Source organism: Anopheles bellator, chromosome 1 (assembly GCF_943735745.2).
Source record: "Anopheles bellator chromosome 1, idAnoBellAS_SP24_06.2, whole genome shotgun sequence".
NCBI classification, from domain to species: Eukaryota; Metazoa; Arthropoda; class Insecta; order Diptera; family Culicidae; genus Anopheles; species Anopheles bellator.
The window spans coordinates 35,139,761-35,159,254 of NC_071285.1; the positions used below are offsets into that span (position 1 = coordinate 35,139,761).

Genomic DNA, 19,494 nt, shown 5'->3' on the forward strand with positions numbered 1-19,494 from the left:
CAAACTTCACTCTGAAGATCAACACTGGTTTTGAAACTGTTTTTCCACCCAACGTCGTTCTAAATACTAAACCCTGTAGAGAGTATGGGTTTTTTGCGCGAATAGTTCCTTAAATTGACTGAGCAAATAATGAGAAGAATGGTAAAACATTATTAGAGTACGTTGTCCGTAGTAGTTCGGCTGGTCAAAATCGAGTATGTTGTGCTGTGCCTACGATTGGTTGATGCATTTACGATAAGTCTATAGATTTTGTGGAATTTAGTTGGATTTATCAATTCTAGATTCAAATTGCGAGCGGTCATATGGCTGCCAAGAGGTGTGAATTACTTGTATGCAGTAGTTTATCTTCCTTACTCTACTTTCTACGTCTCTCTCCACATGATTTTTGTCCCATTTTTCCCTGTCAACGAAAATTCAATCACAGCAGAAACTACGTCGACAAGCTTTTGGTGCAAATCTCAATAATTCATAATTGACAACAGTTTATCTGTGTTTAAATTTAAATGGTAAGAGTTTATCGTCTTTTTTCGTCGTTTGAGCAAATACGAGGCCTTCTCGGTTTACTAGGATACATGCATGACCTGCTATGTTCGATTAACTACACGCTATCTGAGCGAATGATGAATGAATTGTTCCGATGATATGACGCAAGCTGAATACTTTTTTAATTCAAATCATTCGTTTATCGCTCATTCGTTCGTTTAGCCGGCGACAGAAGCCAATTGTAATGATATGATGGTTCAATTTGTGATGAATCTATTCTCAATCAGCGTGGTTAGTGCGGTGCCCATGCCACACCGAGCGTTTAATTGCTGTTGTAGAAGCTCTGGAAAGTTCTGTGATCTACGGGATATATATAATACTTTACTGTTTATTTTATATTATTGATACTATAAGTTTGCTGCAATAGTATAAGTCGTACTTCGGCAGGTAAAGTGTTGTCAGTACGAATGTTGTAGTATATAGTCACCTCCATTATCTCATCATCGTCATCTATGTACTGTTGAACCCTAACTGTTTCTCCTGACCTTAGTCGTTTAAAAATCTTAACAAACGAAAAAAAATTGTTAACAGAATTGTAACCTGTTTCACGGAAAGTAGAAGAACTTCAATTTTAATTTTAGTTAGATAAAAGTTAGTCAAAAGATAAAACAGAATGCAGCAACATGAGCTACGTCGATGAACAGTTTTGGAACCAATGCGTAAAGTTCGGACAAGCGCGTAAACCTAACCTTCCCTTTATGATATATTTCGTTTTTTTTTTTAATTTTCCTTGAATACGCGATATAAATCTAATATTCTAACCAATGTGGGATTGGTCGTTGCTATCCAGGAAGGGGTTGTTGTTCGCTGCAAAGCGTCTCTTGATTAGATAGGAAACCGTCTGATGGCAGTATGAACGAATGATTGCCCGTACGCTCAGTACACGCAGCAGCAGTAGATGGCGAAATTAGCAAGCTGCCGAAGAGAACGTTTGTGGTAACGTTTTGGTATTTTTTACAAAATCTATGTTTGTGTATAAAAACGAGTTGGACTATCATCTCGATGCTAGTTTGGCAGAAACGCCTCAGGTTCAAGTTCACGTTACGAGCACCTCATGTCAATGTTTCAAAACAGGTTTTTGTTAATGAAACAGGGTGAAAACAGGTTTTGATTCTAACATCTTTCGATAAAAGCCCGGCCGAATGAAACAGAATAATGCTGTAGAATTGTGGTTTCAGAGCCACTAATTAGTAGCACCTTTGGAAAATGTAGTACCCAAGAACAAATTCTTTTCTAGCAACAGTATCAATTTGCACCAACGCAACGGCTGCAAGGAACTTACATTTGCATCACTAGACATGGGATGTTGAACACAGAACGAAAGGCTAAAAATGATTTCTTCAAGAAAAATTATGAAGAATCATCCTTATTTTACATCTGCTCATAAAACTGAAATACTGTTCGTCGCTGGCAGACAAATCCTGTTGCAATGTTTATGGTGCCAAACTGAAGAAAAACATTTGTATAAATAGTTTCTATCTAATCAATGAGCTTGCTATTGGCAGTAAATGGCACATTGATGGTGTGTGAGTGCCTGGAAGAACGAGTTACGAGTTTTTCTAATGTACACTCGCAATTACACGCTACACGGTCGCTTCATGAAGCTAAAAGCTCTTTCGCCAGTAATCTGTTGGTTGAGAGATGCGATGCGCTGAGTGTTACAGCTCCGGTTGGAAAGATTTCGAAGACACGGACGGAAAGTCAACTGATACTCGTTTTCGTTCACCGGAGCATCTAACGGCCCGAATGTTGCGATTCTTAAGTGAAGTAATTATCACGCTGCTGATACAGAGGGAGTGGTTCCGCCGGAGAGTCGGTATCATAGTCTTCCAGATCAGATTCGTAGTGATCCTTTTCCTCGGCCGATTTGCTGTTGCTGATCGTGCTGTTGTAAGCATTGCTCTTCCGCTTTATCTTCGACGGAAGTACCGCTGACGAATTTTCTGAACATTTTTTTTCATCAAACAGAAAAGAAAAGAACAATGGAAACGGAACTTCAGATGCGAAGCAATCATGAAAAGTTGGCTGAGAATGACGCGTCCACATGCTTGGAAAAAACTTGCCAATTTCTTAACAAAGAGAACCGTAATGAACGACATGCAATATCATTTTAGGAAAGTTATGACACCGCTCTATGATTATGCCGTGCCTGGGACTAATCATCTGTTAGTCCCAAAAGCTCTGCATGAGATGATTGTGTTCGTGTCATTGTATGATTTATGAATGATTTTAGAAACTCGTATCGCAGGCACATAAGGCAGCCACACGTTACACACAACACCCTTACATTTTGAATTGATTTTCTTGCCAATTTGATGAACATTTACTATTCATCAAATGGTAGAAAAGATACAAACCATCAAAGGTTTTTATCTATTTTCATATCCACTGTCTGTTAACAGAGGTCCCTTAACATGTTTTTATTTCATTTGATCCAAAGAAACGATACAAACCTGCACGCTCGTCGGTGGAAGTAAAGTTGGCCAGCTTTTGATCCTCTTCATGAATGTGTTTTAGATTATTGTAGAACGGAAACGATTTGTGTGTGTTGGCAGGAAATGGATTAAAAGTGTTTCTTCAGTGGCATAGATATGAGAGAATCATATGGGACGAAGTACTTGATGCCTAATAGTATTCATTGTAACGACGAATGGTGATGTTGGTGAAAGCGTTCGCACACAAACTATATCAACGATCACGGTGCATTCGGAAGGATCCGGTGCATTACGTTCAGAACGAAACAGATCAGTGCGCACACGTTTGCTTAACACACTTAAACATTAACACGCCCAACAAAGGCAATGCAAGAACAAGCAGCTCTATCTACTTTTGTGCATTAGTTGCTGAATGATGACTGGGATTGCCTAAAATAAACAAAAACAAACAAAAAAAACTCAAAAAACATAATGCATAGTTGTAAAGGATGCACGAATAACATAGGAACTAGAACAGCTAGAACAAATTATAAGAATGCAAGCTTACGTTCAAAGGCTAATGATCAATTTACGCTGCGACATTCGATTGTTTGTACTGAGTTTGAACATTTCAATAAAACATTTAGTTTTGTATAGGCATATAGGTTAAAAAATGAAAATGTTTCAACTTAAATATTGATAAAAGTCTTTAATAATAAGGCACAGGAAGCAACACAAGTGTGAAATTGAATTTGTGCAATATTATGTTATCATTTACTTATTACACACTGAGAAACTGTCTAGTACAACTACATTAATATCAATGACAGGGTCTACTCTAGTAGTAGCCAGGGAATATGCTGAGAACCATAGGCAAACATGGTCACACTGCATTCCCCGGTACTATCAAACAAACAAAAACACAAGCCGCCCGAGCTCACCTGCAACTATTTTACTCATCTGCATAACCTGTTGAGCAAGGATCTGATTCAATTGGATGAGATGTTCGCGCTGTTTCTTTTCCGCATTCTGTTCCGTGTTTGGGCCAGATTCCTACACCGCAGAGCATCCGCAAATATGGAGAGACAGTTTAACCAAACCTCACAACAATGAGAAAAATTAAAGGAAACGTTCGTGAACTTACGTTTGCTCCAGCTCCACCGATCGGTGTGTCGGACAGCATCTTTTTGATCGCTTCCACCTTCTCCTGGCGTCGTTTCTTCTCCTCCGGGGACAACTCGGGCGTCTGCTCGGGAACGTAGCGTTCTGGGATAAGAATTTTGCTCGGCGCTGCCAGCAGCTTATCGATCGTGTGCTCGGATATCTTCTCCCGTGGCCCCAGTGCCGATCGCACTACATCAGGGGCATTCGAGCGTGGACGTATGGTCACCTCGAGATCGACGTCATCTCTAGCACGCCAATTGACATTCTGCAAGAGTGTAGGAAAGGGAGATGAAATGAGATTTCCCTGTCGAAGATTACGCTACGCGACAGGATATACGTACATTTTTGTTCATATCGTTTTCGCTGTGCATCAGCTCTATCGATTTCGCGTTCACGTGATGGGGAGCGGTGTGATGACGACGTTTGTCCTTCGGTACTGCCCGCCGTTGGCGGTTCTGACTTTCAGCACGCTGCCTTTGCAATGCCTGCAGCTGCTGTTCCTGCTGTATCTGTGCGGTGTTGGAGGTACTGCTTCCTCTCTTTGCCTCGCCGCTGCTACTTCCCGAATCACTGCCGACAGTCTCTACACCCGCCGTAGGGCCTCCCGTGGCCATCTCGTTGATGATCTGTTTGGCGGCCTCACTTTGAAACACGGGCCCGTGTTCGGCACCTGCGTTCGTTAGGCTTTGAATAGATTCCGTTTTAAGCTTCAAGCCTAGCGCTGTTGGCATTTCGTTCGATGCAGTCGCATAATGCTGTTGCTGAGTCGGTTGCTGTGGCTGATAGTGGTATCTACTCGATGCTAAGGAAGGCGATTCATCTACTGCTTCGGGTCCACCATTGATGCTATATTTCGACTGCAACGTTGGCTCAAAGTGACCCGTGTACAGATCCGCCTGGCGATCGATCAGTGACACGGGATAGCTGTTACCGTTCGCCGACGCCACGACACTGCTGTAGAAATCGTTCATAAGACTACTTCCATCCATGGATGAAGCGCCACCAGCGACGACACGGGGGTCATGGTTCTGTACGTACATTTCATGCGTTTCGTAGCCGCGAGGCAGCGATTTGGAGCGCTGATAGTCTTCCATCAACTGTGCCTCTTCTTCGAGCACCTGATCCAAACTTAGCGCCAGGTTCCGATCGTTCTTCTCTTTGTCGCGCATTCGCCGCTCGGATTCACGTTTCACTATGCGGACCGTTTTTATTTCCTGCTTGTCCGCTGCGTTCACCCCATAGCTGTAGGCCCCACCCGTGCCACCGTACAGTTCATCCATTGAAGCGTCCCCACCGTCGGTGGTTTTGGTGTGTGCCGCCGTATTGGGTAGGAACAGGCTTTGCATCTCATCATCGATCGTCAGCACACTCGAGTTCGACGACGACAAGGTGCGGCTGTGGTTACCATCCTTGCTGATTGCATAATCGAGGTCGGTTTCGACCCAAGAGGAAGAGTAGCTGCGTTTATGCTTCGATTTCGAGGACTGATCCTCACGCATCTGTTGTTCGTGGTGATGCTTTTCGTCGGCCTGCGAACGATCCGCCGCAGGTGTGTTCAGATCGCCGTACGAAGTTAGTTGACGAACGGCTTGGCCTAGTTCTTGCCGCTGACGCTGCATATCTCCGACGAGCAGTTTGGCACGCTTCAGCTCGGACTCCAGGACCGCCGTCACCGAACCGGTAACATACTGACCACTACCATCGACAGTTGCCGCGGAGTCGTACACAGAGTGCATCGAGCGATGCTCACGCGTAGCTTGCAGCTTTTGCCGTAAAACTAGCAGTTCCTGTTCGAGGCGAGCGTTAGTGGAGACGGTTTTCTCAAGTTTCTAAACAAGAAGCAAATACAGATCGTAACGGAAAGGATAACATTGAGTCTGCTGTCGACAACAAAACGCGATACAAAAAAATGGTAAGAGCTTACTTTTGAATTAGCCGCTAACAGCTGATGAACGCGCGAAAGTTCTCGTTCCAGTGTGTGCTGCTGTTGTCGAGCAGTATCCATTGCCACTGGTACACCTCCCTCACGACACAAAATCCTCGTTTTCAGAGTGGCAAGCGCTTTCTCCAGATTTTCCTTATCTCGCTGCAACGCCTGCAACGTTCCCGATTCCTCCTGCATCAACTTATCGATTTGATACAGCTGCTGAACCTTTGACTGACACAGCGGGTGTACGTAAGAACAGATTATTAGCACTCATGGACGATGCTCCCTCTCTATTTTAAGAGCCACCTTCGAAGCTTACCTGCAACTCCGCATGGTTCGGGCTGGTTCGATCCCACTGACGCTGCTCTTCCTGCAACAAACGGCGTTCCTGCATACGCTGGTTGAACTCCAGACGATCCAGTGTGGCCGATTCGGGTGACTGAAGCTGGCTTTTACCACCGGGCGTCGGCCCACGGTATAAGCTTCCGAGCTTAACCATGTTATCGACCAGATTGATCAAGGGTTTTTCCTTCTCATATTGCTTCTCCAATTCAATCAGCTGCTGTTTCAGGGTTTCCAGTCTCACTAAACTGTCTGCCTTTCGATCACCTTCGGCGGTGCGGGCAAGATTCTGGATGGTGAGGAATGATACAAACATTACAATCGACATTCAGACCAAACGTATCAGAAGCTAACGTTGAACGACATATTTTCCCCGTCACCGACCGATGGAAACCTTTTTTCCTCATGTTAGTAAAGCTGACAACACTAAATTTTAGGCTGTGCTCTCGGCCACCAAGTATTATTATCGTTTACCCTGTGAATCGGAATATGTAGTGCATTGCTCATCCTTTTTAATGTTAGAAAAATTGTAGTTTCGCACAATGTTAGCACAGTAAAAGTAATAGATTGATGTAAACCGAAGCACAAAAGGTTAAAAAACACTTAAAAAACTTAGGATAAAACAATTAACCTGTAGTTCGTGAATGTTTGTGCAGCATTGCTCTAGCGCTCGAGCCGTTTGAGTGTTTTGTCGTCGCAGTTGAATCAACAAAAGTATCAATTCTTCATGCGTCCGATTTAACAGATCGCCGGCGGAAACATCTAATGGCTGTGGAATATTCATTATTCGTTGTACAACGCAATCATGATCAGTTTCAAGCACAATAATTTCACACCCAACAGAGTAGAACCGATAGAAGTGGAACTCAGAGATTTCGAATGAATCCGGTTGTTTTTCCTAGAAAAATAGGTGGCCCCTCTAAGGCCAGAAACTCTAAGCGCTTACCTTCAATTCCGGTCGTTTGTTGGATGGTCCAGCGTTATGGGGATCATTCAGGTAACTTCCGCCATCATCGCGGGCTCCACCTCGTACGTTGGAGCTGCTCATCCATTTACTATCACCAACAGGCATCCCAATCGGTGTTTGCGGTGACGCATCCAGCTGCTGGTCCTGCATTGTCGCCAGACTTCGATCGATGTCCTGCAGTTGGTAGTGCTGTTGCAGGTTCAGCTCTTGGGCCCGTTGCAGTTGCGCTTGCGTGTACAAATCGTGTGTCGACTCGAAGCTGATGTCCGGCCGAACATATCTGTCGTCTGGGAGGTACTCGGCAGTCAGTAACGCTGTCGAAAGGCCATCGTAGTAGCCACCGTCAACCGGAGTTCCCTTACCCTGCTGGACGAGGCCCTGATAAATCGGATCCGATGGGTCCGGTTTGACGGTGAGCGGTACCTTCGGAATGTTGAACACGTTGCGCACCGAGATGGAAGCTTAAAGCAGAGAAACAACGGAAATAGCAAAAAAAAAACCGGATGCAAAAAACACAAGAGAAAAGAGAACCATCGATTAGATTTGTGCTCATCGATTCAGTTTGGTGATCGATAAAAGTCAAACATTTACGATAAAAGTCAAACAACCTCTTCGTTCTACTTAAAGATCGTGCTACACACAGAACACACGTGGGTCGAATCATGTACAAATGCTGGGAAACATTTTCTTTTACTTTGTTTTGTATACAGATTATATTTACATACTCTTGAAATGATTATGCTACAGATGTTCCTCAAAAAAGGCCCAGAACGATTCGGTTCTGTCATTGACACTGACTCAATTTGGCACCAATTGCATTTTACCTAACCTACCCTGATTCAACGTGGTTTTCTTGCACTACTTACACAGCTATGGGATGTAATCACCTATGCACGGCAATGGCATGGCAACGAATCATGACCGGGCTAAATGCTGTCAATTATTTACCTCTGCTCTACTACGTTATCACCTTTTACCTTTTGCGCTGTTAAAAAAAGTGGCCAAGTCGGCTTAAAAAGCAGGTAAGACAATGATATAAAAAGGTAGTCCCAGCACAGTGCTTCCTGAACGCATATCATGAGAACATGGTTCTATCTTGTGGCCAAAGATTCATTTCGTCCGTGGCGCAAATTTCCGTCTTCGGTGCCCGCGTTGTCGTTCTCAGTATCATCGTTTCTAAGTTTGCCACCATCATTGCGACCCGAGCTAGTGGCAACCGGTAACGTATTGATCCGAGTCTGATTATTTAATGAAACATCTCTCAGCTTGGTAAACGTACCAGGGTTGTCGGAGTGCTTGGTATACACTGAACCTGATACGGAAGCATCCGTTTGGCTAGCACTGTCCGTAGCAGGGTACACTTTCCTGTACGGCAGGTTCGTGTCAACCGATGGGACAGAGCTACCACCACCAATTCCCTCGCGAGGTCTGGTAATGCTGCTTGCCGTGCTACTACCACTATTGACCAACCCGCTAGACATTAGATCCCACTGACGGATGGTTTCACGATTGATGTCGTACCGGTTCATCTCGTCACGTAGCACCTCGTACACATCCTCCGTTTCGCGGCCACTGTTCGACAAACATCGACCGTCGCGTATGATCGCCCGTGAACTGGACGAGCCGTCGTTAGCCAACTGCACGTACACGTCGTCTCCATCCATTTCGTCGTTGTTAAGCGCACGGCCACCGTTTTCATCTGAACAAAGCAATCCTGGAGGTGGTCCTGTTATTTTAGCGGCTGCACCGATGGCAGGTCGCAGCATTTGCTTGTGCCCTACACTGCCCGAGTGCTCTCCTCCGGCATTGCTGGAAGCGCAAAAGGATACAGTTTTGCTGGAGCTGCCTTCGTTCACATATGTCACATCTCGACGGTTTATTTTCACCATCGGTTTCTTCATCTCAGCAGCCGTTGTTCCGTTGTCTGTTTCAGCCACACTGGATTCGTTAGGAGCGTAACCATCACGCTGCTGCTGATTGACCTTTTTAGCCATCCGAACCACCGACGATGCTGCTACTGCTGCTGTGGACGAGCGAATCGTACCGAGGTGATCGAGGTTGTCCATCGATTTGGCGTGAATGTGCGATACCCGCCGTAGGTTGTCACGCCACAGGTGATCCTCCTCCCACAGCTGATCGCCAGAGGAAATCGCTCCCGAGGACACCAACAACTGTTGCAGGATGCTGGTGCTGCCATCGTTGCAGCCTACTACGCTCATCGCTCGCCCTTCCGCAGCGATCGTGCCAGTGGAAAGCCGATTACTCGACGAAGCGCTGCTCCGTCGACCCAAAGTCGATGTCGATCCACAGCCACCGGTTGCTAACGAAGCGGCGATCGTTTTATTGACATCTTTTTGCCCGATCCGATCGGATTCGTACAAGTTTTTACGATCAATCTCGGCGTGCTTTTCTGTGACGGATGCATCCAGCAGCAGATTGGCCGTCTTCAGTGTGTTCAGTGGATTGTGAATGTGAAAAATGCCCGTCGTTTGTTTTCGCAGCACTCCCGGATCCCGCTGGTTGTTGAGCGTATCTCCCGCTGCCATCGTCCGATGGGCAGCGGCGGACGTGGCTCGCGAACTAGCGTTGCTTCCGCAACTGCGATCGTTGCTCGCACCTCGTTGATGAACACTGTGGTTCGGTGGCTGAGGATCATTTTCCTCGGAACGTGCCATCTGTAAATCGGAGTAGTAGTAAGGAGCACACTCCGACGACAGTGTGCTATTGTTTCGGCTATGCTGCGGCATGGTTGCCTCCGTCGGAGTGATCGTTAGGTTCGACTGATGCGAACGATCATAGTCGAAACGAACCGTACACGAGCTCCGTTGGTCAAGATCCATAGCAGACGAGAGCGATGCATTGTCTACCGCGGCCAGCTCCAGGCTGTGGCCCTCGGGCACCGTGCTGAGGTACTCGGACTGACAGCGCGCATCGTGCAGCGACAGATTCTTCTCTCTCAATGGACTCAGAATGGTGGTCGTCGGTGAGTTTTCCACGCTGCGGCCAGATTCCGAGCGAGCATGCAGCACCGGTCCCATGATTGCGACGTTTTCATAGTAAATGCTATTGTCGTGGCCGTTTTGTGATGCATTCGACGACAGTGTCATTAGCTCGTCCGGAGCGTTCATGTAGCGATTGAATTGAGTTTCGAGCACATTGGTGACTATGCCGCCCGTGCTGGTACAAAACTCTCCGGAACCGCTGTCAAGGGCCATTTCGATTGGACAGTTGATCGAACTACCCGATATTGGACGCCGCTTGTTGCGCACGGACACATCCATGCACGACCGACTCCGCCACTCGATGGAACCGCTCGTTTCCGACAGCGTGATCGAACTGCGAACCGACGAGCTGTCGAAACGTCCGCCACCGACAGCACTACCGCCGGAACCGTCCATCCTCAAGGCACTCTCTCGGAGAAGCTCGTACTCGGACGATGCATTCGACACCCCGTCGTAACGATCGAGAACGGTTGAGGGCGAATCTTTGCCCGGTTGCTTCGCTAGCGCGAACCCATTTCCACCACCGCTTAAAATGCCTTGCGAGCCGCTGCGGAGACTGGATCGGTTGGAAGAAATGCTTCCGCTCTCCCTGCGCGAGTACTGCAAACCGCCCATAAACTGCGCACCAGCCGCTACTGCGGCGGCTGCACTTCCGATCACGAGACTTTGCACCGATTGGCGTTTATCGGGTTGGGTATGGTTCTTGATTAGATCGATCGCCTCATTCGAGCGAAACTTCTCTCGTATTCCGTGCGCGGTGATTCTTCTTAAACTCGGGTCTACGCCTCTGCTTGGACCACCAAATAACCCTGCCACCATGCCACCGTCACCATCGGTTTCGTCGAGCGGAAGCGAGCTGATGGGTATCGGTGGTGGTGACATGATTTCACTATCGGAACTGTCCAGCAACGTATCAAATCCTGCACCATCCTTTCTCCCACCCGGTCCTCCGATCGAGGCTCCGCTTCCGCTAGTGGCCCCCAGATAGTATGACGCAGGCCGGAACGTGTCGGACAGACTGAAACGTGATCGGGCATCTGTTTTACCGGTGGTATGTACCGCTGGTGAACCGGTCGCCGGTTTCGGTTCTTTTGCCGCACCATCACCAGATTTTTTCTTCCGTTTCTCCTCAACAATCCGATCACCACGGTCCGAGTCTGTGTCGCTGTCGTCACTCTTGCTTGACTGCATCAATATGTCAGGCCAGTTCTTATCTTTCTTTTTCTTTTTCCCAGTACTGCCAACACCAAAGCTACCCTTGATCGGTTTCGTACGTCCCATGGTTCCGCTTTTGTCCCCATGGCCATCGGTGATTGGTGTTTTCTTCGACGAGCCCAGCGTTTCGTCCGGCTTGTTACCTCCGGCACTCAAAGGCGATCCGCCAAGATCATCGCCCGATTTGTTGCTACTGTGTAGCTGGGACAGCTCCATGTACAGTGGCTCCGAGTCTACCGTTGTCCGATGCGCTTCAAGGTCCATTAGATCACCGTCCTTCCGTCCACTTCCAGCAGTGGAACCAGCGATACCGCCCCACGAACCGGCAGTCGTGACCGGTGGAACCATGATCATCTCGTAAGTGGTTCCTCGTGCGTCCTCGGCAAACACACTCTTCCCCAACGATCCCTTCGTCATCTCTATGTAGGTGCTTTCATCGTGAACATTACACATTTGCATCTCGTTGCCACTCTTCTGTATCGAGTCGAGAATGTCCATCGCCGTTAAACTTTCGCAGGGTCTTAGTTTGCCGCCCGCCGAAACGTTCGTGTCCTGGTTGGTCTGGGCACTACGCGCGGCCGAAAGTGTAGTAAAGCTGGCGGCACTAATGAGACTTTTACGCGGCGTCATCGGCATGTAGTGTCCTTCCAGTATCTGCAAAGTCAGATCATCGTCGAGCTCCTCTTCAGTGACGGAAGCAGTGCAGCCACCCGACTGCCGCCGCTGAAACGTACCATCACACGCGGATGCTTCCGCTGTCGCTGACTGCTCCGGTTCAGCTTGTAGCAACGCTTCGTCAAGATCTTCATCCGTGTACTCAAAAACCCCATCCGTATCCTCTTCCTCTTCTTCGCCATGGTGCTTCGCCGTATCACTTCCAGAGCCCTTGGGCTCATCGTAGACGGTTCCAGTGTTTTCATCCGAAAGTTTTTCGTCCGCTTTCGCCGATTGCGGTGATCTGACTGAAGAGCTACCAACTTCGCCACCACTCAGTGCCTTCAAACTCATCGACATGATTTGCTTGTACACCGGTACGTACGCCGTTTCCCACGCCTGGGAAGTGCACTGTTTGCCGTCTTCACTGTTGCCATTACCATTACCGTTAAAACTACTACGGTTACCGTGATTAATACTTGTGTTATCCTTTCGACTACTATTCACATGGCTATCAACAGTGTCGTGTTCCGCGCGACTGCCATCAACCGGTGAGGCCTTCCGTAGCCGCCGTTCCTTCTTCTCTTCGTCCCTTCCCACCCTGCGTCCCACAGCTGGGGATTTGATAAAACTATTTTCATACACATTGGCATCCACGCTCAGATTGGGGCTCACGTTGCCACTCGCGTGGTTCACTAGACTATCCTCATACAGTTCCTCTTCCTTTGCTTCGACTTCCTGAGCCTCCTCCTCCGGTTGGTCCTTGCTCATTACTACTTCTGCCTGCCTGCCGCTGGACGTGTCGTCCAGATTCTCTTGCTTACCGCCCTCCACGCTCATTCTTTTTAACACCATTTTAATGCTCCCATCATCACCATCATCACCGCCACCGATGTCGGAGTAGGTTTGCGTTAATGCGTGCATCCTATCAGTGCTGTTTGGGCCCGCGTCAGCGGCCTTACGGACGGGGTGTTGTGTTAGAGTGTGTCGTGCGTCTGCTACCCCGTGGGAAGCGGTACTAACGAGTGGGGATGACCTTCCTGCCGGCGCAAAATTTCTTCCATCTAATATAATACACGAAAACACATACATACGGCAGGGTATGAGATGAGCGTTGTCAACATGTGTTTGTTTTTCGGTCGCTTGCTGCAACCATTGCCACCAAGGACCGGGCGCAGCCATTTGAATGGTATAAGTTAAGTTGCTTAGTGGGTCCGGATAACGAACCGACAAACACTACTGCTACTACTAGTAGGGGACTAGAGAGGAGTCAGTAGAGTTGAGTCACTTTCGAGAACCTGCACATTACGACGTAAAAGCCCCTCACAGCCACAGACTAGTGTGTCACCGCAACCCGAGGTTAAAAAGATTTAAAGGACCACAATTGATATTATTGATAACACTAAAAGATAATGCAGGAAGCATTATTGTTTACCAACCCGCCAAGTTTCGATTACCCCCAATCTGCTCCACTCGAAGGCAAAGCAAACGGGATGTGCAGTGTAAGAAGAACTAGAGAGGTAATAGGTTTTTTGGGTAGTAGTATGTTTTAATGGAAAATGGTAGTATTATAGAAAGTAGTAGTCTAAATTACACTAAATGGGATCCACGCTCGGAGGCCATTGATTGGCCATTTGTTTGTTTTCATATCAATTTCACCGGTCCTAGAGATGCAGGATTTGCTTTTTAATACTGGACTCTCTTCATTGTGCCGATACAGACGAAGGGGCCTTTGTTTGTGTGTGACAGCAACAGAACACCGTTTGAGGTTTTTGCACCTGTCCGTCCGTTCGCGAAGATTTTACGTTGGCAGGAAGGTCTCACACTTGCTCAATTTATTACATCCAACGATGAGGCAATGCTTGAATTTATACAACACACCTGGGTAGCGCCCACAGCACACAACAAAACACAACGCAGACTTTTCTTCGACTAAAACGCACCCAGCAGTGTGCGCAACCCGCCGGTGGGGTAAGAAAGGTACAAGAACAACACGCCTATTTGGTCAGCATTTCAAACTAGTTCCACTGTCCAACTTACATAATATGCTTATAAAAACAACAAAAAAAATAGAGCTATAGAAACAACCTAATCGATCGATCGCTATTCGATGCGCGTCCGATGGGCGCGCCTATCACAGCACAACGACAACATTGCTGGAAGTACAGTTTACTAAGCAAATCCAGAACATACTAAGGAGAGAAGGTGAGCGGTAAAAGAATTGGGCACCAAAGGTTAAATAAAATGAAGAAATCCGATAAAGAAGCACAAAAGACCGCATACGAACAGAAGAATGTAGGAAAATGTAGCTCTCACCAGTTCGTTAAGTAGTTGGAGCTAAACAAACGCAAAGCGTTTCTCATGTATAAGTTCAGCACAAGGGCCAATTCGATTAATGAACGATTAAACGCATGCATAATTTTTGGAGAAACACGACTACCGGAGACGGATTTGTTTCTAACAAGTAAAGCTAGCTAGTTCAAGAAGCCTCCAGGAAAGCGAAAGGGCGAACCGAAAGCGCGACAGGAAGGATGCAACGGGATAATAACTACACTAAAAGAGAAGAAGTAAAGAAACATAAACAACACGCAACAAACGGTACCGCAAAGAAATACTGGAAAAACAGGGTACACAGTGGGGTAAGTGGACTAAACTAAACTCAGTGTTAACGTTTAAGAAAGGGAGTGGACAGAGCGATTTGCTTGGTGGTAGAGATAGACTAGGGTAGAAAGGAGCCTTTGCTACACCTACCTTCATCATCCGACGAGTAGCTGTTGTAGTCACCATTCAGTTTCATCTCACTGCCGTACCCGCCTTGGGTTACGTTGGTCGAGCTATTATGGTGACCGACTATGGCCCCACCAGCGCTACTGCCAATGCGCGAAAGATCTCCGATCGACTGACGGTCGTATGCAGATGGTACCGCAGTTCCATAGTACTCCGCTCGCAACAGTCCGTCGCTGCCGTCGATCTTTACACCGTACAGCTCACCGCCGTGCCGTCGGTCCCCGAGCAGCGATTCGGCCGAAGCCATCGAAGCCGCCTGCTGGCTGGTGATCTTTTTGGTCAGCGGAGACTGTAGCATGCGTTGTTTCCACTCCAGCAACCGTTTCATCGATTCCTCTCGCTTCCGCTCACCATCACGCAGCGAGGCATCTTCCTCCTTCCGTGGCAACCGAGCACTGGCCGATCGTGCAAACTGTTCCTGCTGCTGTTGAACGGCATTGGCTGGTTTCTTGAGACTCTGCACCGAAGGTCGACCGCCGCGATCGGTCGTCGATGGTCGCGGCATGCTCTGCGACCCTTCCGCCGCCGGGTGGTGGTACTCGTCAGCGGTCGAAGGTTGCTGTTGGGGAGCCGTAAAAATTTTCCCACTCGCACTCCGGTACAACCCATCGCGTGGCATCGTTCCCCCTCCGGTAAATAATCCTGCAAAACCAAACCATAATGAGCCCGGTTGCGATAGACGTGGACTAACAACACGACTCGTGATACCTTGCATGTCGTCGGATCGTTGCTTTCGGGAAACGGCACTCTTGTTCGCTCGCTGCAAATAGGATGCACTCTGGAGGCGCATCTTTTCCGCATAGCTGGCCTCGGAGTAGTAGTAGTGATCGGGCGTGCGGTTGATGTCGAGGCTGGACTTGGGCCGCGGGGTTCGGTGTGGATTCGGTTGCTCGTCGTTGGCGTGATTGCGTCCGGTGCCATGGTTCAGTGGATGTCTAGCTTCGTAGTCTAGAAAATCGGCCGAATGTGGTCGCGGTATGCTCGGCGGTACGGGTCGGGAACGCATGTGCACACTACTATGCTGCTGGTGCTCGGGAGTCATTGCTACATTCTGGACACCACCAAAGCAAGAGGAAACGGAGTGGATTAATGCAAGTGTAAAACTAAAGCCCAACAGGGCTCTTCGTAATCAATATTTACCTCAAACTGGTTGCCATTGTAGGGTGCGTTACAGACGTACGGTGGAAAGACTGCGGCAGTGTAACGCTGAGGACTCGATGGCCGCTTGTAGACGCCACCCGGAGCAGCCTCTAACGGTGCACCATTCGCGGGCAGTGACTTCGAGAGCATGGTCAAGTTGTAGATGTCCTCGTAGTCCGACATGTGCTTCGGGTCGACGGCAGAATTCGGTGGTCCGTACGTGTCCGGTGTGCGACGATCGCTGTTCGAGTAAAGGAATGGATTCGTGCCCTGGCCACTGTTACCGCCACGCATGATTTGCCCATGCAAAGGGGACGAATGCATTCCGAGAGCACCCTGCTGTGCTGATTGTTGTTTACCGGCATTAAGTTGCGATTGTTGTTGCTGCTGCTGCTGCTGCTGCTGCTGCTGCTGCTGCTGCTGCTGCTCGATAAGCTTCTGGATGTAGAGATCACGCTCGATGCGCTTCGGATCTCCATAAATGGCGTTTGCTGTGAGAAGCGTTGGTGCGATACGCGACGGATGTCCTGGTGGAAATTGTGCCGAGGCAAGCATGTGTTGTTGTTGTTGTTGTAGTTGTTGTTGTTGTTGTTTTTGTTGTTGTTGTTGTGGTTGTTGTTGTTGCTGCTGCTGTTGTTGCATCATATGCTCATACCGATCGTGAATGATTGCATGATCAGGGCTGGGCGAAGAATAGCCGGCATCATTTACACGCCTCGGTTTCGGTGGCGCATTCGCGTACAGGGGTTGTGGTAAAGACATACTGTCACTATTGTTTCCTGGGCCACCACTGCTGCCACTGCTGCCACTACCTCCAGCAGTTGGTTGCCCGTGTCCGACCTTGGCCGTCTCGCTGGAACTGGCTGATTGAACTCCGCCGCCGGTGTTTCCACTGGACGAGTCACTCGATAGTGCACTTGCGCCGGTTTCCATCTCACTGCTACCACCAACCCCTGGACCAACGCCCTGCATCATCATCGTGGCCAGAGTGAGGGCGCGCACCCACTGGCTCATGGACTCTCCGTTTTCGGCCGCAAACACAAACGTACGCATATTGGCGTGCTCGCACTTGAACGCAAACTTGCGGTAGATTTTGTCTTCGGGAAAGCAGGCCGACACTCGGTACGAAGGTAACAGCACCGTTCCGAGCAGTTTCTCCTCCTCCGGGCTTTTGTAGTAGTACAGGACGTACTCGGACAGGACGAACCATCGGCGGCGCCAAACTTTCAGCCCATCCGAACCCTGCTTGTAGAGCCAGCCCGAAAGGGCGACGGGTGCGTTGGCTGGCCGCTTTGTGACGGGAGACTTGAGCGTGTGCTGCTGGCCACTGCCGCTTCCGCCGCCACTACTACGCTTACGCTCGATGGCATCGTGTGATGGGGAGGAGAGCGTGTCGGATGGTGACGATTTCACCTGGAGCTGGCCTTGCTGATGCTGCTGCTGTTGCGCGGTGCCTCCACCAATCACGATCGAGCTTATCTGGGTCTGACACGCTTGGTTCACCACCTGGCCGGGAATGTTTTGCTGGATGATTATCTCCCCGTTGGCCCCGGCCAGCGGTGACACGACACCCGAGAAGCCGCCGGTGCTCTTCTGGTACAGCGATTCCTCTTCCGCAGTGCCGTGATAAGTGGGACCGTGGGAACGCATCAACTTGTCACCCTCGTTGCCGGCCGGCTGGCAATGGTTCATGAGGTTTAAACTGGATGGCGGCACGTTGCGATTCTGGCTGTTGCCAGGGTAACGTTGCTGTTGGTGGTGCTGTGGGGGCTGCTGTTTCAAAGGGTGCTGCGATTGCTGCGCTTTTTGGGCGGACTGTTTCACCTGCTGCTGCTGCACGTGTTTCTGTAGCGACTGTTGGTGCTGGATTTGTTGCTGGTGCTGTTGGGACAGGTTTTGCAGCAAGTTCTGCTTCAGGTGATAGTTCGGCACCGGTGGATTCAGTTGCTGGCGCAACGCGAATGTTTGCTGCTGATGTGCAATCGCTTCGGTGGCCGTTTTGATCTGTTGTTGAATCTTTTCACGCTGCAACTGTTGGAACTGTAGCTCCAGCTTCGACATCGAACCAGCACCGCCGCCTGGTCCGCTGCTGCTCGTCACCGAGTGCGGCGTGCCAACGGGGGCAGCACCGCGCACCAGGGGAGCAGTCTGGTACAACCGCTCCCGTTCGCCGCTACTCGAGGGAGAACTGACCCGCTGAAGGTACTGCTGCTGCTGCTGCTGTTGCGGATGAAAGTGCGGGTGAAGGAGATGGGACTGGCCTGCTCCTCCACCGCTGTTCGAGGACAGTTCGCCACCATCGGTCGCACCGTACATGGCGCCACTCGTGGCGCTCAGCGACGATTTGGGGCTTCCGGTGGAATACGGTGACCGCAGTGCGGGATGCTGGGCAAAGTTGCTCGCGTACGCCTGATACTGGTGAGGTGCCACCGTTCCCGAGCCTCCCGGGCCACCGCCTCCCACGAACCGACCGACGGCCAACGTGTTCCCCCCACCAGCGGTCCCATAATCATAGCCTCCGGGTGGCGGTTGCTGGAAACCCGGTGCCTTCAGCTGGGGCATCGGTGCCAGGTGCGAGTTAGCTTGCTGCAGCTGCTGTAGCTTTTTACTTTCCATCGTCGTGAAAGTGGGCGGATCAATCCTGCGAGTAAAGAAGGGTGCAAAACTGTAAGTTCGAACGTTGACTACGGGCAGAGCGACGAAACTGAGGCAACTAATAGAATGAATATTTTTTTATAACCCCACAAATGACCCAAGCCTTACCAATCCCACAGTTGCCACAGACAGCTAAACATGTTTCGTTTTGTTCTACTTTTCCTATGTAACGAGCCAAACCCTAGACCTTATACATGCTTTTTTTTTATAAATTGACATCCAATTGCGTCCAGCCGTAATTGCTCAATGTTTGTGATTTTCATTCACGGATTTCGCCGTTCGGGGCCTTTCTCGCGCACGCACATACACTCACGCATCGCGCCCGGTAGTAGTATTCCCAAGCGGCCGTGTCCAGTTAGTAATTTTCATTTACACACCCACAATCACACGGATATCCTGCGGGTGTCCTTAAGAAGAACTCCATCACCGCGTGATTCGCATTCGGTCACGTTTGTTAATTAGACATTCCGCCTCACACGCGCAAATGCGTTTTCGAACATTTCCCGGGATGACGACGCGCTGATGGACCGCTGACGACGATGATGATGATGATGATGATGATGCTGATGAGGATATTGCTGATGCTGCGCCGCCGTTTTCGCCTGCTCACCTACACATCACGCACCACACCACCCCCACCGGTGATCGTTTCAACTGACGTACGGCGACTAATTCGGTGACCCA

General features: G+C 49.1%; 1 protein-coding gene across 1 annotated transcript; it reads right to left on the reverse strand.

Moving 5' to 3' along the window:
* Positions 1-2,301: 2,301 nt before the first annotated feature.
* LOC131215493 (uncharacterized) lies at positions 2,302-18,950 on the reverse strand. Its single transcript, XM_058209883.1, has 14 exons — positions 18,919-18,950; positions 18,651-18,796; positions 16,156-18,611; positions 15,724-16,066; positions 14,980-15,657; positions 11,168-13,292; positions 8,637-11,131; positions 7,337-7,818; positions 6,368-6,679; positions 6,046-6,279; positions 4,463-5,950; positions 4,102-4,386; positions 3,899-4,010; positions 2,302-2,486 (listed from the first exon to the last, which is right to left on the reverse strand). Exons 1-14 carry the CDS (start codon positions 18,948-18,950, stop codon positions 2,302-2,304), a joined length of 11,373 nt encoding a protein of 3,790 aa, XP_058065866.1.
* Positions 18,951-19,494: the final 544 nt, after the last annotated feature.